Genomic DNA, 26,836 nt, shown 5'->3' with positions numbered 1-26,836 from the left:
TATCTATTCTTATTCTCTTTATTCCAACACCAAACTGAGTATTAATCATTTTGTAAAAGCTTAAAGTGATGTTTGTCATCTCTAAATTTTTTTTCATTAGAAACAACCAAGTTATTCGGGTACAATCATCAATAAATGTCACAAACCAGTTTGCCCCAGTTATATTAGGAATTTTTGAAGGTCCCCAAACATCTGAATGAATCAAAGAAAAGGGTTCAACAGACTTTATTGAACTTAAAGGAAAGGATACTCTATGGTATTTGGCAAGTTTACAAACATCATAGTGAAGATTTTCAACAGAAATATTTTCAAACAATGATGGAAATATAAGCTTAAGTAAACTAAAAGGAGGATGACCATGACGATACTGCTGAAGCCAAATTTCAGATTTATTTGAAGTGACAAGATATTGGTGAGGGCACCTTGTGAATAAGATAGCATCAGTCGATTCTCTTTCTCCATTATTCTCTTCATGTCTTCCAGATAGTAGAGCCCATTCTTTTCTCTAGCAACTCCAATCGTCCTCGTATTTTCGGTCCTGAAACACACAATGAGTGTCAAAGAAAGTGATTAGGTAGTTCAAATTTTTTGTGATTTGGTGAATGGAGATCAGGTTGGTAGACAGTTTGGGAATATGTAGGGCATTTTGCAATGGGAGAGAGTGTTAGTTGGATGTTTTTTTGACCAGCAACTGTGATTGGTGATCTGTCGGCCATTGTTATTTTTGGGTTCCAGGGTTCGGTTTATAAGTAACGAATTTTGTAGGACTGTGGGTCATATGGTCTGTTTCCCCTGAATCAACAATCCATGAGTTTGAATGTACTATATCTAAGGCATTAATAGAATCAGAAATAGGGCACTTACCACTTCGAACAAGTGAGCATGTACTAGAAAATTTAGAAAGAGATTCGAGTACATCTCGCAGCTTTTTAATTTCTTCTTTATTAAAATCTCGAATATCATTATCAGTGGAAATCGAAACCTCTTGAGGGCCTCCATCTTGGTTTGCTACGTGAGCCTGGCTTCTTTGTCCCTTAAAACTTCTCATTCGACTCAAGATTTGTTCCTTTCTGTGCAATTTAAAACATGTTTCTCTTGTATGTAGTGGCATTTTGCAATATGTGCATCAAAGGCCATCTTTATTAGCTCGCTATTTCTGATTTTTTGCATGTTTATTTCCACCATCAGCTGTCTTTGTAGGGAGAAATGTTGATCCTTCAATAGGCCGTGACTCAAGCATCACCATTCTTCTACTTTCCTTAGCCCGAATAATAGAGAACACCTCATTAAGAGATGGTAGTTGCTTCTTGCCTAAAATTTAGACTCTCACTAGATCAAACTCAGCATTTAGACCTGCTAAGAACTCAAAAATCCTGTTACTTTCAATAAAATTCAGGAGAGTTTGTGTATCATCAACACATTTTATTTTTAGATCCTGACAGTGGTCAATTTTCAGCCATAGGCCATTTAATAGATGGTAATACTCCGTAACAGAGAGAGTACCTTGTTTAGTGGCCAAGATTCTGATCCTCAATTCAAAAAGCATTGCTGCATCTTGCTTCTTCGAGTATGTTTGCCTGACTGTTTCCCAAATATCTTTGGTAGTTGTAGGAAACATATAGTTTCTGCTAATTTCGGATAACATCGAATTCTACAACCATGACATGATCATGGAATCTTCTTCATCTCATTTTTGAAACTTTGGATCCTCTTGGCTAGGATCCGTTCCATTCAGATGACTTAGCTTGCCTTTTTCCTTCATAAATGTCTTCACTATTTGTGACCATTGGAGGTAATTTTTTCCATCAAGACGATAGGAAGAATTCATACCTTGAAGTTTCCCACTCGATCCATTAGGAGGATGATCGAAGGCAGACCCAATTGGGTTGGAAGTGTTGGAAACTTCTGATATTTTCTACCACGGACTGAAAAATAAATCACCAAATCAAAGGGTTTGTGTACTCGACAATGAAGGTCAAGCACACGAAAGAATGTATCGACTATGAACAAGCCAAATCCCTTTGAAGATAATGAAGGGGTCGACAATAAAGATCGACTAGAGCAGTCGACAACTCGGCAATGAAGGCCGACAATAGCGATCGGCAATGAAGGCCAATTATGATGAGCAGGTTAGGATGACGATGCCCGCTTTGATACCATGTTGGGTGGAAGTGAATGGAAAAGATTATACTATCAACTTCATAAATATATGTCTATAAATACATTGAAATGGAAAGGCTACTATGGTAGCTTTACAATTGTATCCAAACATATATGGTAGCTATACAAATATGTCTGATAATCACAATCAAGAAAATATGATAATATGTTTGACCCTACAATCCTTATAATGATGTGAGCATAATAGTCAAGATCTTGACAATTATGATAATATTCTTTGAAAACTCACGATAATATTCTTGGAGAAATTATTGGAGATATTCAAGGAGAATCAAGATCTTGACAACCATGATAATATTCTTGACAACTCACCATAATATTCTGAAAAAGAATATTGAAGATATTCAAGGAGAGAATATCGTCTCTATCCAACAAATATGCTAATTCCTCTTCCCAAAATCAATCATATGCTGGTTATTATTTCCTGGAGCAGGCAACTGCTGGATATGACACCTGAGAACAGCTTGGACATGTTCATGGATCCAAGTCAGCATACACCAGAACCAGCTCTAAATGTATCCACAAAAGTTACATCAAGAAAATTCAACAATCATAGTGGAGATTATTGCTCTTTTGAAGATCATATGGTGATTCATGCACCAAAAATGATCCATTCTTTGCCACCTTTTTACATAGTACTAAATAATGTCAGTTTGTAATCAGAGGCTTTAATATCACAAATCTAGTTGAACCAGAGCAACCATTTGATGGACAAACATGCATTTGATTCATATCCTTTATTTTTTCCCAGCGAAACCATATTGGGAAAAATTTCCCAGTGGATCTGACACTTAAATTGGTAACTAGCCGAATCCTGAACTCTTAGGAATTACTACATTGACAATAAGTATAAATCTATTATTTTAGTGAACAGTTCATTGAAATCTGTACATGTAATGGTGGGGTGATATTATGAGGCACAGTTTCTTTCCTAATGGTATGTAAATATTGTATTTTTTATGCAAATGAATCATGCAAATAAAAATATGGAATATATTGAAGCTACTGGCTTTTATTGATTTCTGTCTGTACCATTGGGATTAAGAGCATTGCGAAAAAATACCATATTTTGGGGAGTGGCATTATGACAGGTACATGTCCTACTGCCTGGATATTGCTAGTTCTGTTGCATAATATTGTTTGCTTCCAGATTTCTCCAATTTGTTTTTTCACTTCTCATACTTGCATTAGAAAGTTTGCAGTAATATCATTCCGGAAATATATTGCTTTGCAGTTATCATATTATGAATTGGTAGTGCCTAGTATTCTGGGTAATCATGCTATCTATGTTAAGCAAAGAATATTTTGATTTCATTTTGGTGTTAGAATAACAAGCGAGATTTCACAACTTATTCTGACAAGTACGTCTTCTTTTTATACTACAGTAAGTGGCTTCCTTTTCAAAAATGTTTCCTTGTGGCTGTCAGGGTGGACAACTGGCAGCTGTTGGCCTGGAGTCAAGGGCTGCTGCAGTTGCTGCAAGACAGGTCATTATTTCTTTAGGAAGGCTCTTACACATTAAAAACAATGTTTTTCTCTCCAATGCCAGCATACTTTGAGTTACAAATATGAGTGCAAATCTGAATGATTTCTCAACCTACAGTCTGGTGATATTATGTTAACTCTGCTATTTCATAATTTTTTCACGTGTAGGGCTTGGCTCATGCTGCAACAAAGTATCTTGGGCTGAAGAGTTTTATGATGTTACTTGGGCCACTGTATGTGTTTTCTTCTTTATTTTTATTTCCAATTTCAAAAACATCATTGGGAGAATTTATTTGTTTGCGGCACATAGTGGGCACCCGATTTCAAATTCTTTCTTCAATTGAGCATTAAACTTGCTAGAACGATAATGCATCAAACTGTTGAAAAATTTGTTGTTGATTGATAAGCATCATTCTATGATTTTATTTATAATTATCATTGTAGCATTTTTCTAGAAAAAAAAGTTTTTTCTTTTTTTTTTTTTTTTAAGGAAACTGATAGTTCTTGTAGATACTTTTCTACTGCAGATTCAGGGTGAGTGGTTAAGATTTGATGCACCAAATGTTGTGCACTTGTAATCATTTATTAAATACTGACTTGTAAGAGAAATTAATTGAAAAAGGAAAAAAGAAAAAGATGAGTATATCCACTAATCAGTCCCCACCATTTAAATGGGATAGAACCGGAAAGAAGCGAGAATTGCTTCTAATAAAACTGCAATAGAAAAAAGGGGGCATGACTCTAATGCTGTCACGCCTCCGATTCGAGATTGTAAGTCAGGAGACATGGCAACCACCGCATACTCATAAAGAACTCTTCCCACGAAAATGCAAGGCATTTTATTATGATATCATGAAGCAACAGTAGAATAAAATTTAAATAATTAATCTTCAACTTTAATTCAAATAAATAAATTAAATATTTTATAAAATAAAATTTTATAGTTTTTCATCAACTTTCAGTAAATCCTAATTTAAATAAAGATATCAAATACTGCTTCTAATTCACTCTTCCATATTGAATCTCCGAGTTAAGCTAGTCCTCTAAATTTATAAAAATAGTAAAACATAGAGTAATAAGCTAGACAGCCCAGTAAGCAATATATATTTTGGCTTGATAAATTCAGCAATAATAATATACTGAAAATAAGCATGCAAGGTGCATTAATTAAAAATATGCCATACTAACAAATAAGATCTATGCAAATTCAGTCTTTTCAAAATTTATTTTCAAATTTATAAATCGATTTCTTTCAAAACATCACATTCGTCTCGATAGCCATGAATTAAATCAAAGTGTCACCACACAAACCTTAATGGTAGGATATCAAAGTACGAGTGCACAATTCTTACTGGCAGGATATCGAAACATCAGTATATAATCCTCACTGACAGAGTATCAAAGTACCAGCACACAACCTCCACTAGCCGGGTATTAAGTACCAGTGCACAATCTCTACTGGCAAGGTATTAAAGTACCAGTGCACAATCTCCACTAGCAGGATATCGAAATACCAACGCACAACCTCTACTGGTAGGATATCGGAATACCAGCATTTAACCTCACTTGCGGGATTCGAAACATTGTTAGGCTGTAAATCAAAATCTATCTGAAATCAATATACTTTTTTATATTCCAATCCGAAAAGTCATAAATTAGGCGACATTGAAATCAATTGGACAATCCATATCAAATTCAATATGTTCGACTATAAATCATTTAACATTTCAGAAAAGAGCATATTCGGTAATTCAAAATACTATGCATCAGATTCATAAATCATGTATGTTTGAATATAGGAGATATTTAATAATTTGTTAATAAATATAGAAAAAGTGAAGCATTACTTACCTCACACATACTTCAACAAATCCATATAATTTCATAACTTTTTTTGCAAATTCTTTAATTCGTAGATCAGATCGCAGTATCCACTATTCGACATCTTCTTCTTGAGATGACTATACTTCTATACAGAATTTAGTACAATAATAAGGATAGTTAGGAAAGACACGATTTACAGATAGTCGTATCCGGTGGTCTGGGTCTGTTGGTCATCTAACCTCATCTGATCAAGGATCATACTAAGATCTAGGTGGTTCAAAAATGATCAAGTGTGATCAAATCAGTAGTGTCAGACAGGAGTTAAGATGAAGGCCAATATGGTGCTCAATGATCGAAGATTAGGTCGGTCAAATAACTTTATTTAATTAAGATCAGATTAGGATACAATTGACTTCACACAGGTCAAATAGATCAAACTGATAAAATTTAGATTTAGCCAAGGTGGGTGCCAGCACATTATTTGGTGATTGCGGATCAGGATCCTTCATTAAGTTCGATCAAAATTATCGAAAGAAAATCCTTCGCTAGATCAATCTTAGAGAGATTCATGCAGAGACAATCTAGAGAGAGATAATTTTATAGCGAGCGGCATAATTCTAGAGAAAAAATCTTGTAGAGAGATAAACTATTCTAGAGAGAGAAAATAATTGAAGCACATGAAGAGAGAGAAGGGAGAGGGAAGAGAGATACTCTCTTCTTTTCTTTTTCTTTTTTTTTTTCTTTTTTCTTTTTTCTTTTTCTTTCTTTTTTTCTTTTCTTCTCTTTCTTCCACGATGAAACAGGGGATTTGTTTCCCCTTTTTTCTCTTGGAACAATTGAGCACCGTCGGTGTGGCTATGGCTATGGCTAGCGGTAGTTGGGGCTGTGATGGTGCAGCTCGAGGATCACAGGCCGACAGTCGGCGACGACTATCGGTGCTAGAAAAACCAAAAGAAAAGGGGTGGAAACACAACCCGAAGCAGGGGAGAGATTTCTTAAGATAAATCTGGCAATTGAAATCGAGATTTAAAGGCTGAGGAAGATGGCAAACTAAGCTAACTCGAGATTGCAGGATTCTTACCTTATTTTCAGTGATGGTTGGTCGTGATTCCGACGGATATGATGAAGGCTTTTTTGGAAAGCAAAATTCGGCGATTTCGCTGGCTTGAGTTCTTGATCGTCAGTGGGAAGAAAGGGAAGTCTTCTTCCCTTTAAATAAAGGTGGAGGGAGGAAAGAAATCAGATGAAATCCGATTTCCATCAGGATTGGAAGTCGGATTCATAAGAGAAGACTCCTTCGGGAGTTCTTCCATCACACTATTTTTCCAGCATGTGCTGGCCTTAATTTTTTAATTTTTTATAAGGCTTCAAGATCCGTGTAGTTTCATGTTTGATGGATTTGGGGTATCATATTTTTTCCTCCTAAAAAGAAATCATCCTCAATTTTTCTTACTGAAGTCCTCAAAAATTCAAGGTTACTTCTATCTTAAGTCATAATCATCCTCCTAATTTTAAAATCAAATCTTTCATAATATCTTTGAAACCAAATTCTCATTTTGATAAAAATAATTTAGACCATTATGCTTCTGCTGTGCACTTTGATTCAAATCTATCAATGTACTTGTGTTAAATCTAAATTTCTAAATTATCATAATATAAGTTGTCATCCCAATATCCCTAATGTCTACCCACCTACACTTGTATGTTTGATTCTATATATCATAATTGATCCACTTATGCTCTGATATCATATTAATACTATATTAATTGTCATGCCTCCGATTCGAGATCATGAGTCAGAGAATTGGCAACTGCCACATACTCATGAAGAACTTTTCTCACGAGCATGCAAGACATCTCATCATGATATTATAAAGCAATAGCATAACAAAATTTAAATAATTAACGTTCAATTTTAATTTAAATAACTAAATTAAATGTCTTACAAAATAAAATTCTATAGTTTTCATCAACTTTCAATAAATTCTAATCTAAATAAAGATATCAAATATTGCTTCTAATTCATTCTTCCATATTGAATCTTCGAATCAAGCTAGGTCTCTGAATCTATGAAAATAGTAAAACATAAAGTAATGAGATAGACAACCCAGTAAGCAATGTATACTTTGGCTAGCTAAATTTAGCAATAATAATATACTGAAAATAAGTATGCAAGATGCATTAATTCAAAATATGCCATAATAATCAAATAAGATCCATCCAAATTTAGTCTTTTCAAAATTTATTTTTAAATTTATAAATCGATTTCTTTCAAAACATCAGTTTTATTTCGACAAGCATAAACTCAATCAAAGTACCACTGCACAACCTGCAATAGCAGGATATCAAAATACCAGCATATAATTCTCACTGGTAGGGTATCGAAATATCAATATATAACCCCTATTGGTAGGGTATCGAAACATCAGTATATAATCTCTACTGGTAGGGTATCGAAATATTAGTATATAACCTCTACTAGCAGGATATCAAAGTATCAGCGCATAATCTCCACTGGCAGGATATTGAAGTATCAGCACACAACCCCCATTGACAGGATATCGAAATACTAGCATTTAACTCCCATTGGCAGGGTTCGAAACATAGGCTGTGAGTCAAAATTAATCTGAAATCAAAATACTTTTTCATATTCCAATTCAAAAAGTCACAAATTAGGCGATATTGAAATCAATCGGACAATCCATATTGAATTCAATATGTTCGATTACAAATCATTTAATATTTCAGAAAAGAGCAAATTTGGTATTCAAAGTACCATGCATCAAATTCATAAATCATGTATATTTGAATATAGGAGATATTTAATAATTTGCCAATAGATCTAGAAAAAATGAAGCAGTACTTATCTCACACGTACTCTAATAAATCCGTATAATTTCATAATTTTTTTTTCAAAATCTTCAATTCATAGATTAGATCGCAGTATCCACTGTTAGACATCTTCTCGAGATGACTATACTCCTATATAGAATTTAGTCCAATAATAAAAAAGAATAAGGATAATTAAGAAAGACACGATTCATAGATGGTCATATCTAGTGGTCTGGGTTTGTCGGTCATCTAACCTCATCTGATCAAGGATCATACTAAGATCTAGGTGGTTCAACAAAGATCAATGGCGATCAAATCATTAGAGTCTGATAAGAGTCAAGATGAAGGCCAATATGATGCTCAATGATCAAAGATCAGTTCGATCAAATAATTTTATTTAATTAAGATCGGATTATGATACAATTGACTTCACACAAGTCAAATAGATCAAACTGATAAAGTCTAGGTTTAGTCAAGGTGGGTACTAGCACGCTGTTCGATGATCGTGGATTAGGACTCTTCACTAAGCTTGATCAAAATCATCGAAAAGAGTCCTTCATTGGACTAATCTTAGAGAGAGATTCATGCATAGATAAATGATCTGGAGAGAGAATTTTAGAGCAAGACACATAATTCTAGAGAGAATCTTGTAGAAAGATAAACTATTCTATAGAGAGAAAACAATGGAAGCACATGAAGAGAGAGAATGGAGAGAGAGAAACTCTCTCTTCTTTTCTTTTTTTTTTTCTTTTTTTCTTTTTCGTTTTTCCCAACACGTGCAGGGCACGTGCTGGCCTTAATTTTTTTTAATTTTTTTATAATGCTTCAAGATTGTTGCAGTTTCATGTTTGATGGATTCGGGATATCACAAATGCAAATGAGGTTGGAGAGACATGGAGTTGTGCATGAGCTCTCTTTATGTGGTAGTATAGATATTGATGCAACATACGTGCAGCCAACAGGTATTATGACCAGTTGGACTGTGCGAAGCTTCATTGGAATCCATGGATTTGTGGCCGAAAACTTTGACAAGCAAATATTTGATTTTTTTTTTCAAGATTTTCGTGTAAATTTTTCATTGGAGACTGCGTCAAATTTTAGCTAAGTTTCTATATTTATAGTTGAGTAATTCTAGCATGACTCCTTATGACTAAATCCTATTTTGAGTGTGATTTTGTAGTGGGTTTAATGCCCAAATTAAGGCTTGGGTCATATCCTATTTATATATGCTTCTAATACATTTGATGAGGGTTGCTTTATATATATATTACTGAGGATAACTTCCTTCACTCGATGAAGGGTTCTTCAATCTAGTTTGCTTCAGTTTGCATGTTGATCTTCGAAGTTTACTCCCAATGATCAAATGACCCTTCACTCTTTTTCATTATATTCGATATTCTCTCCATTGGAGTTCTTATCGACTACATACTTAGAAATGAGGTATGTGTCAAGATGATTTTCTAGATCTTCTCATATAAAGCATACTATCATTTCTCCTTGTGGATATTTAGGTTAGAGTTTCAACAGTTAGAAAAGCTGGATATTAGAATTTTGCATGTTCTTTCAGTTCTTTGGTATCTTGCCTGCCTTGAACATTTGGTATGAAACAAACACAAGATTCTTAGAACTTTAGACACTTCTCTTACCCATCCTTCCTATTAAAGTTGCAGTAAAGGCTGGCTGTTCCCAAGCTCGTTGTCAGGTAGATGTGATTAGTTTAACTATTCTTTCCTCTTTGCTTCAAAGAATATTAATCAGATTACCTATCCTAAGGAAAGTGCGATATAGATGCATAGAAGAGAGCCTGATTTGCATTTTTATCATAAAAGCCCTATGAGGGTATGTAAGAAAAATACAATATTGGTTAAATTGCATTTGTATTAGTTTTTAACATATCAGACCAGAATATTAAAATATTGTATTTATTAAAATGTTTCATTTTGAATATATAATTGACAAAGTGCTTCCTTGTTGTTAAATGCATATTATGATTGTAGCTAAAATGCCACTAGATTCTAGACAATTCAATAATTATAACTTCTTGGATGTGTAAGTTGAAAAGGTGTTTTCTAGCTAATTGGTAATCGTTCTATATAAGGTATTCCATATTGTAGCTAATAATGCCACTAAATTCTAGACAATTCAACAATTTTCACTTCTTTGACGTGTTAAGTTGAAAAGGTGTTTTCTAGTTAATTGGTAACGGTTCTATATAAGGTATTCAATCTTGGTACTGGGCTCCGTACCATTGCCACACTGTTACCGTGTTACTACGGGGCCGGTTCAATGTATCGAGTGTTGATATACCCCTAGAACCGTATACCAGAACTGTTATAGTATACTCCGTACCTTCCATTTCCGTATGGTATGGCAAACCTTGTTTCTATAGATATACGAAAGTGGTCACAGTTGTTCTGTATATCCGAATCTACCAATCTTTAAGACCTGAACTTAAGAAATTGCTAAGTTCATAAGGTCTTTGATGCGTATATAACCTGCTGATGTGTGGACAGAGATTCATTGAGTTGGACATGAGAGTTTTGGTGACAGTGTCTCGAGTTATAGATGAAGCTAAATATTTATTTTTCACCTAATTTCTACGAAAGTTTTAAGTTTGTCAACCACATCTTTTAGTGCCCTAATCATAGAACGTCAGCCTTAGCCACAAGCACATCAAATACATCATACCAGATTTCAAACCAAAATTTGAAAATTTACTATATTCTAGACTTCTTATAAGTAGAAAGAAAACAAAAGCTTTACAAGGGTTCGGAGTTCCACAAATGTGGCAAGATTAATCATGTAAATAGGTTTGTAGTGGCTAGATCTTTTGCTTTCAAGGTTGCTACCAAGCTGCATGTGCTTAAACTAACAATCCATTAGCCATATTCTCATCTTGACAACTAGTTCTATGAGTTCCAACACCGAGTCAAATCCAACACCAGTCATGCTTTTAAGTGCCAGTTTGTGCTAATCGAGTACAAGCATCTGGCACTGGATTGGAAAACCACCTATTAAATTCTTTATTTTTGTTTTCCTTAATTTAAGAAGGGCTCTTAAGTCTTTTTTAATGTTTGGTCTGTGTTGGCATGGAATGAATTAGGCTGATCATTTGGTTATTATGCATTGTGTTAGCAGCACCAGTGTTTTGAAAATGGGCCAGACAAGCCAGTTGAACCATGTACTGGCGTGGTTGATGGTCTGATTGTCCCAAAACCGCTTTAATAAAAAGACTCTTGTGATTTACAAAAATTGCTCAGACTTGAAGTTGAACTGCCAACCTACACGAGTCGCTGTGGTTGGAATGAATCAGCCGACTGTTTGCTTATATTGTATTATAACTTCCCAATATCCTGATTACAATTTCTCTCTCTTGTGATGTTTGCTGTGGCTCTTCCTCAAACCCTTGGCCAAATCTTTCTCACCTCAAGCCAAGCATTTCTCTCTCACTCTCTGGCCCATAATTTTCAACATAGGAGGTGTGAGGTGGGTGGCAGAGGGGTGCTGAGCACCTAGGCGGCCTCTCAACCATATCCCCTTGTTGCAACTATTGTTGGAGGCACCACCAGCACGAGTCATTGTTGGCTACTATAGGCAACACCACCACTAGCTGAGCCAACACCACCACCACTATTGCAATGGTGGCACCACCGGCAGCAATAGCAGTTGACGATAGCCCTAGTTCTTCCTACACCATCTTAAAAACAAAAGAAGGGGGAAAGAGAGCTAGAGAAGAGGAAAATAGTAACAAAAAGTGCCCATGCCTATTGCTGTTTGTCATTTACCACTGACCAATCATCAATCTTTAACTGATGACTGCCTCCATTGCTAGAGCATCTTATTTAGGGTTAGAGAAAGGTTGATTTTGGAGGCATGGGGGAAAGGGGAAAGCAAAGAGGTTAAAATAATTTAGATTGGATATTGGGTTGACTGGTACCTGATGCATTTGCTGGACTTGGACTCGCTTTCTTAGTGCCCAGGCATCTGCCTAAAGATGCATTTTAGTCACCTGCATGCCCAGATTGCCCCCTCGTGGTAGGCTGCTTTTGTAAGGTTCCTGAGCTGAAGCGAGGCTCCTAGGGGCTTTATTTACCTAAAGTGAGCACCTAGGTTGTCTGCTTGGCTTGCTTTTGAAAACCATGCTCTTGCCCCCCACTCCCCCACAAAACACCCCACCATCTGAATGAGCTGGAGCTAGAATGGTGGTATGTCATTCTTTTATGGGGATGTATGAGATTCCTTTTTGCTTTGGATCTCTTATATTCTTGAATAATACAACTAAATCAGAAAGTTACAAGATCTTACATTTCAGATATAAAATTTAGTAAGAATTTAAAAAAAGTGAAAAATCGAGTGGAGTGAGTTTCGCCGCTTTTTTTTGAAGTCCTTGCTGTGTATTATTATTGTTATGTTCTTGAGTATTTATTTCATTTGGGATCATTGGGTATTCCCAAGATGGAGTTATTTTTCTTGTTTTATGGATGGAGATGTAGGGTTGCCAATAGGCTAGGTGAGGCCTAGGCTTGAAGCAAGCCTAGAAGTTTAAGCTCAAGCCCGAGCTAGATCCAGCCTAACTCTAGCCCAAATGTCCCAAGCCTAGGCCCAGCCCGTTGCATGTAATAATCTGGGCTAGGACAAGTCTAAGTTGGGTGCTTATTTATATTGGAAATAATCCCAACCTGTGTTTGGCTTGGAATAAATTGGGCCACCTTATTTTTGGTCAAAATCAAGCTTTTGGGTAAAAATTCTGAGCTTAGGCCTGGTTTTTCTTGGGTCAGATCATTGGGTTCCTTGGGCTAGCCTGACCCATTGACAACCTTATGGAGATTGGGAAGGAAAGGATGATTTTGTCTTTTTGTTTTTCCCTGAACAATGAATGATCTGTCCTTTTTTTCAATCAAGATGGTGGCCTCGTGGATAGTTTGTGTCCAAATGTATGAATATGCAAAATTGTACAATTGAGTGTATTTCATCTTATATATATATATATATATTACTTGATGAAAACTTTGTAATAACTTCTGAAATCTATATTGTGTATACATCATATCATGCGTTGTAGTTTTGCCATGTGATAAAAGTGTTAATGATTGTTAGGAACTGTTTAAGAAAATAATGATGCTGTGTAAGTGTTATGCTGCCATGTTATTCTTAAATATATTATTGATAAAAGTGTTATAATTTTATCGATTAACTTAAAAAAATTAATTGTAATTTATATATTTATTAGATTATAATGATATCATGGTTCATTTCTTGTTGACCTAAAGGTTGAAGGGTGACCCTCAACCTGATAACTTTTCCAGTTTCATCAGGGGTCTGGTTTTTTAAAACATGGAGCAGCACCTCAATCCTTTCCGACCTATGGAGATCATAAAATTTGCAATATAATCATGAGACTAAACTTTGTGCGTCTATATTTGTATGCATGTTACACTGTCAGTGTGGGTGGAACTCTTCGGGCACCGTGTTATATAGTGCTTCTTGACATGTATTATCATGCAAGTGCAATAGATATTTTAGACTATTCTGTGAGATATACATAAATGATAAATATGTGAGGGAGCTAAAAACATAATTCAATAAACTGAAAACATGTTGATCTAGTTTTTGTTGGTGGAGGATTCAAGGGATTACTGGAAAACTACATAACAGAAAATATTTGCATTTTGCTTTTGGTGAGGGATGCAAGATGAATGATATATTTGAGAATTTCTTTTTTAACAATTAAATATTTTCCATTTGGCTTACACTTAAGCTAGGGCAAGAATTGTGTGCAAGTTCCCTCATTTTTAATCAAGAAAACTTGTATCGCTTCTAGTTTCAAAGGGCTGGTGAGTGTGACAAGGCTTCATTCTATGCACTTGTATCTTCATTTCTTTGGTGTTGAGTCCAAGCTCCCTGAATCACAATAGCACCAATAAGATTACCTTTGGCCAAAGACTAGGTCTTTCATGCAAAACCAATTTATTGAACAAGAGAGCATTCCAAGGGTGCTACATAAGTTTTGAAGCTTAAATTGTATGTCCTTAACAAGTGGTATCATAGGTGTTTACCATTAGTAAGTGCACCATCTGAACATTTAGGGAAGGTGACGTCATGGAGCCAAAGGTAGAGGACTGTGAGTGATTGAAGGAGGAAAATCGGATACAAGCAGCCAAAGCAGGAAGCATCAAATGTCATTCTGGGTAAGTGCAGTGCTGATGGTGGTCAGATGAGACCTAGGTCATGGAGAACCATGGCTCAACTTGTAGAGTTTTACAGATAGAGGACATGCTCAAGTTTGAAGGGTGTAGGGTTCAAGCTCAAGGATTACAAATTAAGGTTAGGTTAGGCTCTTTAGTGGGGTATAATGCATGGTCTGTACACTTTAAGGGAGGTTCTAGGGTAAGGGACCAAATCCGACATACTATATTGCAACAATGGATGCAAAAGAACCGGGAAAAAATAAAAAAGAAATCTAATTCTTGGTGGAGTAATTCCTAGGGGCTTTATTTACCTAAAGTGAGCACCTAGGTTGTCTGCTTGGCTTGCTTTTGAAAACCATGCTCTTGCCCCCCACTCCCCCACAAAACACCCCACCATCTGAATGAGCTGGAGCTAGAATGGTGGTATGTCATTCTTTTATGGGGATGTATGAGATTCCTTTTTGCTTTGGATCTCTTATATTCTTGAATAATACAACTAAATCAGAAAGTTACAAGATCTTACATTTCAGATATAAAATTTAGTAAGAATTTAAAAAAAGTGAAAAATCGAGTGGAGTGAGTTTCGCCGCTTTTTTTTGAAGTCCTTGCTGTGTATTATTATTGTTATGTTCTTGAGTATTTATTTCATTTGGGATCATTGGGTATAACATGTATGGCAGGTGAAAGTGAAGTCATGGATGACTTGTATGCTAAGACTGTCCACAAATGCAAGGCAAGAAGGTTTACCATACCCGTACATACCGCTCCATCTTTGGCATACCATAATGTACTGGTACTGAATCGATGCTCGTTAAGGGGGGCATATCGGGAGTTAGCATGCTAAACCAACCTGTACTGATACTGTAGCAACATCATACTGGTGTGGATACCAAAACTGGTGCAGATACTGAAAGTGGTACGAACCTTGCAAGGCAAAATGCACTCAAGAAGGGGATGGAGACAATGAATTTGAGAAAGGATGACTTGAAAATAGAAGTAATGTGAGTACAATAACTGGTGAATTACTCATACAGATAAGGGTTGAGGGAGAACTGCTAATGTAAACAGAGATTAACATCAACTGAATGGGATCTGTGGTTCTGGTTGATATGCATGTCGTGTATAATCTTGTGTTGGCTAAGATTAAAAGGTATAGCATGAAAGTTTACAGTGGGAGAATGACAAAAGCCATGTACCCAAAGCTAGCAGAATAGGAACATTGCGCATGTGATGCAGGACAACCTCAAGGGGATAGACTTTGTATGCTGTCCTAGATGATGCGCTGCATAAACATTTAAAAGTTGATCGCAAAAACTGAAAAATAAAAGACTTTCAACACCTTTCTACTTAAAGGATCTAATATACAATGCAATCTAGGCTTTACGACCCGAAATGGAAACTTAGGATAATAAATCTGAGATCAATTTTAGATTACTGAAGGGAATAAACCACAACTCCACCTATAGAAAACCAATGCAAGAAAAATACTCAAGAAAGTATTTATGGGGTGGGTTTGTTTCCCTCTGTATTATTTCAGCTCAAAAAACAGACCCTTCAACTAAAATTCTCATAAACTCTAGATTTTGGAATTGTTGTAACTCTATCAAGGTTTTAAATCTCGTTGGATGGGGGCATCCCGATATACGCTTGGGATGCTCTTTTATATATATATATATATATATATATATATATATATATATATATATATATATATATATATATATATTATTTTTTTAGAATTTATCTTAAAATTTTATTGATCTATTTATTGTTTAAATATTTTGAACTTCTAAGATAAGGCATATATGAAAATGATTTGTCCGATTTAAAGGAATATATAGGATAGGAATTCTGATCTAAGCAGTATCTGATTACGCGTGAATAGATGAGTGTCGAGCGAAGTCACGAGCGTCGATCGGAGCAGCTATGTGGGGCCTGTGGGTGTGATGCTCAAGTCGAGAAAAATCACGGACTTGAAACATTTTGAAAGCTGTATCTTGTGGATGCAATTGAACAGATGAGATCAAATAAATCGCATCACGCAACCCACGAGAGAAATTCGTATCATGATTGCATGCACCAGGTGCAATTGCACGGAGTCAAATCCCACGGTGGATGGCATGCATCAGGTGCAATTGGATGGTATCAAATCCCACAGTGGATAACATGCCATGCTACCCTTTGTATTTCACCAATTCCCAATTGCATGCTACTGATCGTGCATATGCTTCGGGATTTAGCCTGGTTCACTTGGACTTGGTGCGTGCACCAGGTGCAGTTGGACCGCATCAAATCCCATGGTGGATAACGCGCCATGCTACCTCTTGTATTTCACCAATTCTTGATTACGCGCTATCCACCATGCATATGCTCTGAGATTTGTCTTGGTTCACTTGGGCCTGGTACGTGAAATAATTTCTCGTCCGAAGGTCTTGAACTCTCTTTCCTTCCCTTGCGGTCTCTCTCCTCCCTCCTGAGTCCCAATTGGCTCTGGCGCTCCATGTCGGAAAATCCGACGGCCTCCCTCTCTCCTCTCTTCTCTTTCTCGAGCTGTCCTCCCACCGGCGTACTCTGCTTTGGAAAACTAAAATTGAATGGCAAACATTGTGCTCCCTCCAATGATGTTGCCGATATCGATGCCGATGCACGGAAAAGGTCAGTATTCTGCTGTCCTTCATCCCCCCCCCGGGCGACAAATGGGTTGTTCGAATTTCGAATCATTATTGGCATTCGAAAAGAATAAGTTAGAGCATGACCGGGATGGTTGTACCGGCGTCTGATCTGGTCGGGATGAAGATGGGATGGTTGGGACAAAGGCCAGAAATGTATTTCAGGATCCCGCACCTGTCCCTCGTGCCAGAATCCCAAAGAAACAGGACTGGAGGGCCCCTGTCCCATCGGGACTGGACTTCAATCACTGAACTCTATACAACAACATTCCTATCTAAGGTTTTATTCATCCTTGGTTCCCCACTATAATGCTGCTTAGGGCTTTTCAAAAAATCACTGTTTAATGGACATTTGTGCTTCACTTCTGATTGGAAGAGCAGGCTTCTTAACACTTGAAAGTGCTCATTAATTGACTTTCAGACCCCATCTAATAAATACTTTCTTATTGTTATTGTTGATTTACTATCAGCAGAGTTGTGGTTTATTTGCTTAAATAATTTAAATATGGTCTCAGCTATATTATTCTAAAGCATCATTTCATGTCATAAGGCCGTAGATCGCATTTCATGTTAGGACCTTCAAGTGGAAAGGTGTTGAAAGTCTTCTATTTTTCAGCTTTTGCTATTACTATTTAAGAACTTGTGCATTGCTTCATCTATGGCAGCATACGGAGTCTGTCCCCTTTAGATTTTCCTGCATCAAAATGAAAAAAGACATTTCTAATTAATTGAATGAATGAGAGTCATGGATGTGCTCTTGATTTCCTTCAATGTGCATGGTGTCTTTTGGATGGGCTTCCTTAAGGAGTCCAAAGCCATTTTTGTTTTTATACATTTGATGATAGTGTGACGTTCTTATAATGTTTGAGATTGAAAGGCTTTGTGTTGTCACTGATCTAGATGATTAACAGCCCTATCGAGGGTGGGATCAAATGTGCAGGGTGCACATTATTTAAAATACGGCATAGGTCTTCCGAAAAAAGTGCTAATTTATGAAAGGTGTGGGTTGGGGTCCTAATGTTTTTTTTTTTCTTTTTAATGCAACATATGCTGCCATAGGATATCTTAATTAGGAAGGTTAAAGCCAATACTAGTGATAGGGCAGTAACTTGAAAAATGAGTGCACCTTGAGGATTTGGCAAGCATCCTAGTCTTGCAAAGTGAAATTTTAAGTTTAACACATGGTGGCATGAGTATTATCTTTAAGACTCGAGACCAAAAAAGTCTTGCTTTATGGAGTTAATTAAAAATTTTAAAAGGTGTTATAGTACATGTAGAAGCAATCCACTGAATCATGCTGAACTGGCTGGTTCAGGGATACCAAACCAAATTGGTCGGTTATCGGCATAGTTCATTCAATCAATTCGAAATGTAAACCTTATAGCGCATTCGAGCTCGTATGGAGGGAGTGGGAGGGAAAGAGAGGAAAAGAGAGGGAGAGGGAGGGAGGAGAGAGAGTGGTCAAGAGAGGACTTGAAAACCCTTATCAGCGGGGGGCTACCCCTATTTTGTTTCGAAATAGTGGGTCCCTAATTTTTTTTCTGATTTCGCGAAAGTGATGTCAGAAAACCATTTGCTGATTGCAATTTGAAATCGGCAAAAAGTAAATTAGGAATTTTTGAAACAGGGGCAACTTGGCTCTCCCCATGTCGATATGCCTCGAAATGGCATGGTACGGACCTATATCATGCCAAGCCAGTCACCGGCTGGTACTCCTTTTGGTATCTGTTCGGCAAACCTTGCCTAGGAGTATCTTGGTTTTTCTAAGTAGGGTTCATCTTAGCCACTTAGAGTGGGTCTGAAGTGAAGGAGAGTCTATCATTTATAAGCTAACAAGAATGTGTGCATGTTGTGAAGAACTTGTGAGAGTAACAAAAAGCTTGTCTTTCTACTTATGCCTATTGGTGAAGTTGTAAGTGTCGCAAGTGGTGTCTTACTGATGTATGGACAAAGTGTTCAAGTGGGTTAGGCTTCATTTTATGGCATGATAGCACCATGTTCTATTTATGATTATGATGGTGTTTGGGGTACTTATGCATCAAGGAGCATGTTATGAGTGAAATTCTGGCTCAGAGCCTTGATGCAGCCAAACATCATTATAATTTTGTGGCACTTAGCTGTTTGATCAGTTCTCAAAAAAAAAAAAAAAAAGAAAAAAGACAAGGATATTTGGTTAATGCATTCAAAAATTCTTGTGAGACACTAATTTAAAATATTATGAATCCCAAAAGTTTTTCAGAAATTGGAAATGCACTATATTAAATTTTCTATTCAGAAAAGTCATAAAAAAAAAGAATGTGTCATCTTTTACTACTATATCAAGCTTGAATTTCTTTTCTGCCGCTCATTCAATGTCTCAATATCCACCTTAAACATTATGCTAGAACCTTAACAATTGTTGTATTACCAAGTTGGGGGTCCTCTTGAGTGTCAGATCAGAGTACCAGCATATGATGTCTAGTTTATGCACATGCTCATATCCTGGAGGTTCAGTTAGTGCAGTTTGTTAGCAACTTTCATATTCACCACTTGGGGTTTTTAATGACTAAAGTCTTTCTCCAATATCTAGCTCTTCGTAGAGACATTGAATAGTATTGACTATTGCTGCATCAATTAGGCTTTCAGATATTCTCAATACTGTTCTTACTTGATTAAGTTTAACATTTAAGTATGTGTTGATGTTACCATGAAGAAGATTTCCTTTCTCAAGAGAAACAAAATACAGGGTGTCTTGCTGTGGCTCAAAAAGATATCTGAGACACCGCTCCGCCTTCACCGGACCAGTTTGTTTGTTTTCAGTACTTTAAACACTTTGTTGCTTGTCTTGAGGTGATATGTATTTTTTGATCTTCCTTATAACACCATTGTGGAAGGTAATCTTTAAGAACAGACATCTCTGATTTAGAGTCCTACGGTTGGTCATGTAAGTATTATCTAATTACACTAAAGCAGCGCTTTCTCAGATGGAAACTATGTAATCAGTTAACTATTTTGAATATTCTATTAGTTTTAACATCCTTTTTCAAGCATCCTGTGACTAACATAATGAATTTGTTAGAGAGAGCTGGCTAGTCCTGCTTTCTAATTTTTTTTTTCTCTAACAGTAGTTAGAGAATACAAGCTGTTTCAAGTACTTGTGAGCTGGAAAAAGATTTTAACCTAGGATTTTCTTGTTGCACTAGTCTGCTTGGCTCTTTGCTCGTGTTGTCTGTTTTCCTCATGCTTGATTCGAACATATACCGGCTCAACAAGCTACTTGTAATTCCTTCCGTCAGGACATAATTTATTTTCTATTTAACTTTGTTTACTAATTAAGTTATCCATGGTTTTATTCTAGAGAATATGGCTTGGAAATTTATCTTTAGATGCAAACTGAGGTGAACCATAAACATATAACTCAATTCTATGTAGTCAGATGATTCAATTGTTCTATCATGAGGTTTATTTTCCACTTAATGATGAAAATTGCTGCATTGCTAAACTTATGCAGGATGTGGGGGACATTTCTGGCGGACATCGTTATTCAAATGCTTGGCACTGATTATGCTCGGATTCTGCGGGCAATCTATGCATTGGCTCAGGTAAATTTTAGTCTTTTTTGTGTGTCCTTGTCAATTGCATTTCCAATAATGCGGCTAAATTCAAGTGACTATTTGAACAGATCCGCCTTACACGGACATATGGTTGGACTTCGAAACAATGAGTGATGGGTGGTTCTATTTTTACATGTCAATGTCTTGTCTGCGTTGGTTAGGTCAGCACATATTGAATTGGTTGAAGCTGCCGTCCGGATGTTCTTTGCGGTAGCACTGCCCCTTTTGGAGCTCCAAAGCTCCCTGTAAATGTTTTCTTCTTTGTTTTTTGGTTTGGTAAGATCTCGGATATATTGTAGTTTCTTTAACGTGCACGGCTCCTCCACCTTTGGTGGCTTACGGTGAAGGTGTTTTTTTAAAAAAAAAATTAAAGATCAATTTAATTATAAAATTTGCAATCAATGTTAATATTGAAATAATCTTAATTTTAAAAATATTTATCGCATCAGCTATGTATATTAATATTTCAATTGGTTAAAATTCTAATGATCCGTATTTAATCCGATATTTAAAAATAAATAAATAATAAAATAATTTAATTTTTTTTTGGAGCATCATTGCAAAATGCTATCATATAAACAACTTCTAGAGGCATCTTACATTGGTCTTTTCACGTATCTTGATGCACAAAGGAGGAGATGGAACGGACATATAGGCTCTGTTAGTTCCATCTGAGAATCGTCCTCTTCCATTGGTTCAAGCAACCCAAACCCTATGGCCTAGGACCTCACCTCTCCATCTTGCTCTTGGGCCGCCTTCACCCTTCAAGCAACAACATGCGATCAACACCAGCACGAGCAGCCTTGGGCATGGGAGCAAGGAAATAGAAAAGTAGGGGTGAGGTCGTACTTGAAGGGAGTCTAAGATTTCTCAAAGGAAAGGTATTGTTGTTGGCAAGCTCGGTGTTAGAGGATAGTGGCAAAGTGGGAGGAGGACTGAAAAGTGTACTATTAGGATATGTTTGGCTATTTCTGAACGATCCGATTAAAAATTCTGCAGGATTGTGAATTGGATCATTCATTTAAGCAAAGCTCTGCAGCAACTAAATCCCACACAACCCAAATCTTATGGGAAGCAAAAACGATTTATGGAGACACGGGTCTGTGTTGGGTTTAGACAGATCCTTGGATGATGAAAGATCGATGGATCAACATGTCCGGTTCTGTAGAAATATCTAAATAGGTTTTTAGTGGGAGGTCGTTGAAACCTGAACCAACAAAAATGTTTAGGAGGTAATGACGCGACCATGAAATTCTTGCCTTTGAACAGAAGACTTCGTGTTCCATTACAGTTGCGATAAAGTTGTAACTACGTTACCTTTCTTACTCTTCACTATTGAACTAGTATCTTAGCTGTTCACGCGGTCTATTTACATGTAACTATAAATGTTCATTGAAAAAAATGTATAAGTTTGTCTTAATAATCACTTAAATAATATAGGATGTGTATCACCACATCAGCTTTAAATCTAGAAAGAGTCCATGGCTACTTTAAAAAAAATTATTCAAAATGGTTGAAGTGTTCCTACAGGAGGATTGGTTACTTTTAAATACTCAAAATATTTTGAGTTGTGGGTGAGGTTGAGAATCACATTTATAGGACTGTGGAGGCGTATGGTGACTATATGGAGTTTCTCCTGCACCAGGATGATCTCGCATCGACACTCAGGTGCACTATCATATTTTTTTGAGATAGAATGAGGGGAATAAGCTGCTCCCTTCATTATATTAATTAGAGTTAAAAGATTAGTTAACAAAAAAAAAAAAAAAAAATGAGTTAAAAGATAAGTTATAGCATAAGCATTGGTTGAAGGGTGGCAGGGGAAAAGACGTTCCACCCTTCCCTTCGAGTCATATTTAGTTACAATACCGTTGCATGTAGGTATCCGATCAGCTACAGTGATGGTTTAAAATCTAATAATTTTCTTTATACCTATTGGTTTGCTGTGGCAAGAGATTCCAAAGGAAGGCATGTGAAGGCCTGGCATGTTATTATAGAGTCTGAAAATCTGCCATCTTAAGGATCCGACGTTGCATAACATCTATCCTTCTTTGAATTGTTCTCACGCCCGATCATAGCCTCAGCATTAAAAAAAAAATCTATCAACTTGCTTCATCGGAATCCGATAAAGAAGTTTAGCACCTGATCATAGCCTGTCGTCCTCAGCATCCAATAGTTTTCAGAAACTAGCCAAGACGCCTAACGTGTGGGTTGTCGTCTCTTATCGCCCAATCATTATATAGGTAAGCAATGAGTTTTCCAACGTCTAGATAGGATCGGGCCCCAAATGCGAACAAACGCTTGTTTCGTTCGATCCAAATGCACCAACAGAAAATGGTTAATAGACTATCCCATGCTTTAGTTTCTTCCTTGTCTTTGTCTGCCGATCGATAGGGACCCCAAAGGTCTTAATAGGCTGAAGGAATCTGACGTCGTTTGTCTGATTTAGATAACAGAATCCAAAGACGAGTAGAGTAGGAGCACTGGGTGAAGAGGTGATCTGTAGATTCTTTTTGATCTAAGCAGAGAGGGTAAATCTCCAGTCTTTTTATTCCTTGCTTCTCGAGGTTTTCAGCAGTGAGGATTTTGCTGTAGAAACACAGCCAGGCAAACATTTTTATCTTTTCAGGTATTGACAATTTCCATATGATAATCCCACCCTGTGATATTATTCTCCCATTTTTCAGGAAGAGATAATGACTTCGAGTTGCAAAGTTCCCATTAGGAGTCCATCTCCAATATTTTTGGTCGTGTCATCATGACGGACAGATTTTATTAAAAAGAAATTCCAAGGCCTTGAATTCTGAAGTAGTAGTGGAGCTCAGTGGTAGCTTAAAATTTGCTAATGTGTTGGTCTTGGAAAGGAATGAAGCAATACTTAAGTCCCAATTAAGTGCAAGAGCAAACAAGGATGGATAACTTTCGTGCAGAGCTTTTCCATCAACCTAACTATTATACTAGAAAGAAGTTTGCCTTCCGTTCTCAACTGTTGATGTTGTAGATTGCCGAAATACATTAAAGATCTTTAAAATTTCCTTTCAGACCGGAGAAGCAGTAAGGATCAAGTATTGAGATGGTTCTGTAGGGAGCTTTTTTGAGTAGTAAATTGATTCCACCGGCCTTTTCCATTCTCTATCTATTTCTGCATAGTATTTCCACTACTATTTCATCAAGAGTACTTGATTCATGATTTTAAGGTCAATAATTCCAAAACCTCCAATTTTTTTCGAATGGCATATGCTGGGCCAATTGGCCAGTAATTTGACTTTACTTGCTGAGTCCTGGTTATTGCGACAATCCTTGCAAATAAAGTCACAACATATTTTGTTGATTCTTAGAATAATCGAGTTAGGGACTTTCAAAGCTGCCATCCAATATTGAGGAATTGCTTTTAGCACTGAATTAACCAATGTTATTCTTCCAACCATGGTGAGGGTGTTTCTCTTCCACCCAGAAAGTTTTTCGGAGACTTTTCCACTAAGAAACCCCATTGGCTTGAAGGAAGGGGAGAGTGATGCAATGGGAGTCCCAAGTATTTGATGAGAAAATGAGTGGTTTGACATCTTAGAATAGCTGCTAGTTCTATACTTTTCACTAGAGTTAGATTCATCCCAACTAAACTAGATTTATTGAAGTTAATCTTAAGCCCTATCAGCATCTCAAAGGAGTAAAAAATTAGTTTGGAGATGTTTGCATATCTTGTGGAGGTACCACTGAATATTAGAGTGTCATTAGCAAATTGGATGCATTGGGTTTCTCTCACGATTTCAGTGGGTCCGATCCCTTCAATTATGTTATTTGACTGTGCAAGCTTTAAAGACCTGGCTAAAAGATCACCTATTAGAATAAAGAGCATTGGAGAGAGAGATTTACTTTGCTTGAGTCTCTGTTTATTGCAGAACCATCTTTCAGGCGATCCATTGAGAAGAATGGATGAGTTGGTAGTTAGAATTGTTTGGATCTAGGATCTCCATTTGCTGCTAAAACCACGTTTCTATAACAGGTTTTGCAAGAATTTCTATGACGCACTGTTAAATATTTTTTGAAAATTAATTTTACATAAAAAACCTTTGATTTTTTTTCTTTTGCTAATTGAGATGATTTCAGAAGTAGATACATAGCTTTTGTGAATTAATCTCCCTGCTATAGAAGCCGACCATGAAGAGGATACCAGGTTCCCAATCATCGATTTGAGCCTGTTAGAAAGTACTTTTGAAATACTTTTGATAATGCTGTTCTCTAGACTGATTGGCGTTTAATCCTTCACTGATGAGCACTCTGTCTTCTTAGGGATCAGAGTTATGTAAGTGTAATTCAGCCTTGATAAATCTGTAGTTTGCTCGTAGAAACTTGCGAAGAGCTACAAAATATTAGGTTTAAAAATTTTCCAGAATCTTTAGTAGAAGGATGCAGGAAATCCATTTGGTCTAGGTGATTTATTTTTGGCTAAACTGAAGATCACCTGCTTGATCTCATCCTCAGGGAATGGTTCATCAAGAGTTTTTAGGTCTATATTATCACCTTGATATAATTTCTCCCAGTCTGCATCAATGCTTTCTTTTGGTGCTGCCCCTACTAGATTGTGGTAGAAAGAAAAATTTTTTCAATATCTTGTTGGTTAGATATAGTTTTACCTTCATGTTGGACTTCTAAAATATAGTTCTAGCTTCCTTCTTTGATTGCTCGCCAAGATGTGAAAACATTTTGTGTTACGATCACCTTCGCTAATCCATTGATACCTTGAGTGTTGCTTTCACATTATTTCCTCCTGAGTCAGAATCATTTCTAGTTGCTCCTTCAAGCTAGTTCTTTCCTGTTATTCCTCAGCTGATAATCCCCTATTGTCTTCGGCTTCATCTAACTTTTCAATATGAAGATTAATCTTGGTTTTCTTTTTTAGTGTGTTTCCTATATTGTTTCTACTCCATTATCTTAGCTTAGACTGTAAGTGTGAAAACCCGGCCCATTATGCCCAGTAAACCAAAAAAAAAAAAAAATAGAGCAGGAAGACTCCCGATCGGAGTCTTCCTCTTCCCCATTTCCGATAAAAAATCGGAGTCTTAGGGCCATTAAAAGACCCTAGGACGAGCTCTATAAGAACCCCCTCTTCTCCTCTAAGTGTAGATCCAACAGTCACCGACGATCGCCAGAGTTTTTCTCCGATTTTTTCGTTTGAAGCCGTGGCCTCTCGACCTGTGCTCGCCGTGATTTCACGCCGGTGGGGGTCACCGGAGGTTGTGGTAAGGTCTTCCTCCTCTCCCTCTCTTCTCTCCCTTCTTCCCCGTGCCTGTGGGCACGATGGCCAGCGACGGGTGTCGCCGGATTTTGTTGGAAAAAAGAAAACCCCTGTTCTGACCGATTCTTTTCTCCGATTTTCCGGCACCGACGGTCACCATCGACCGCCGGTACGAGCCCCTCCGAACTCGGGGGAAGACCGCCCTTGCCGCCGGCCACCGCCGGGCAAGGCGTGGTCGTGAACGGCCGGTTTAAGGAACGGGGACCTCTAGGTCCCCTGTTCCAGCCAAAGAAGGCCACGGGGGGAAAAAGAAAAAGAAAAGAAAAGGAAAAAGAAAAAGACAAGAAAATGAAAAGAAAAAGAAAAAGAAAAAAGAAAAAGAAAAGAAAAAAAATACAAAATAGAAAAATAAAATAAAATAAAAAATAAGAAAAGAAAAAATTTTCCTCTCTCCCCTCTTTCTCCCTTTTTCTCTCTCTTTCTCTCTCTATTTTCTCTCTCTAAATAGAAAAGAAAAAGAAAAAGAAAAAGAAAAAGAAAAATAAATATATAATAATAATAATAATAATAATAATAATAAAAATACATGTGAGAGAAAGTTTTTCTCATCTCTCTCTTAAGTCTTTCTCCCTCTAGAATTGGACTTTCTCTCTCTACCTTCTCTCTCCATTTTCTCTCTCTAGATTTTCTTCTTATTTTCTCTCTCTAGACCTTTTATCTCTTTTTATGGATTTCGTCTCTCTAGGGTCATTCTCTCTCTGATTGCATCACAGACCCTAGGATAAACTTGGGATGAAAATATGATGATTTGAGACTGCTCCGAAATTC

The 26,836-nt window shown here is 36.8% G+C and overlaps 1 protein-coding gene across 4 annotated transcripts in view; it reads left to right on the top strand.

Moving 5' to 3' along the window:
- The window catches only part of LOC105041915 (uncharacterized), a 44,840-nt gene extending 23,666 nt beyond the window's left edge, over positions 1-21,174 (top strand). For 3 of the 4 annotated variants that reach the window (XM_073253867.1, XM_010918983.4, XM_073253868.1), the window contains 4 exons: positions 3,609-3,668; positions 3,835-3,899; positions 20,670-20,760; positions 20,841-21,174. In XM_073253867.1, the coding sequence (XP_073109968.1) occupies positions 3,609-3,668; positions 3,835-3,899; positions 20,670-20,760; positions 20,841-20,882 (258 nt within the window). In that variant the 3' untranslated portion in view covers positions 20,883-21,174. The remainder of the gene's footprint in view (positions 1-3,608; positions 3,669-3,834; positions 3,900-20,669; positions 20,761-20,840) is intronic. The other variant, XM_010918984.4, reaches the window with a different exon arrangement.
- Positions 21,175-26,836: the final 5,662 nt, after the last annotated feature.

This window comes from Elaeis guineensis, chromosome 3 (assembly GCF_000442705.2).
Source record: "Elaeis guineensis isolate ETL-2024a chromosome 3, EG11, whole genome shotgun sequence".
NCBI classification, from domain to species: domain Eukaryota; kingdom Viridiplantae; phylum Streptophyta; class Magnoliopsida; order Arecales; family Arecaceae; genus Elaeis; species Elaeis guineensis.
This window is presented reverse-complemented; position numbering and strand designations above follow the sequence as displayed.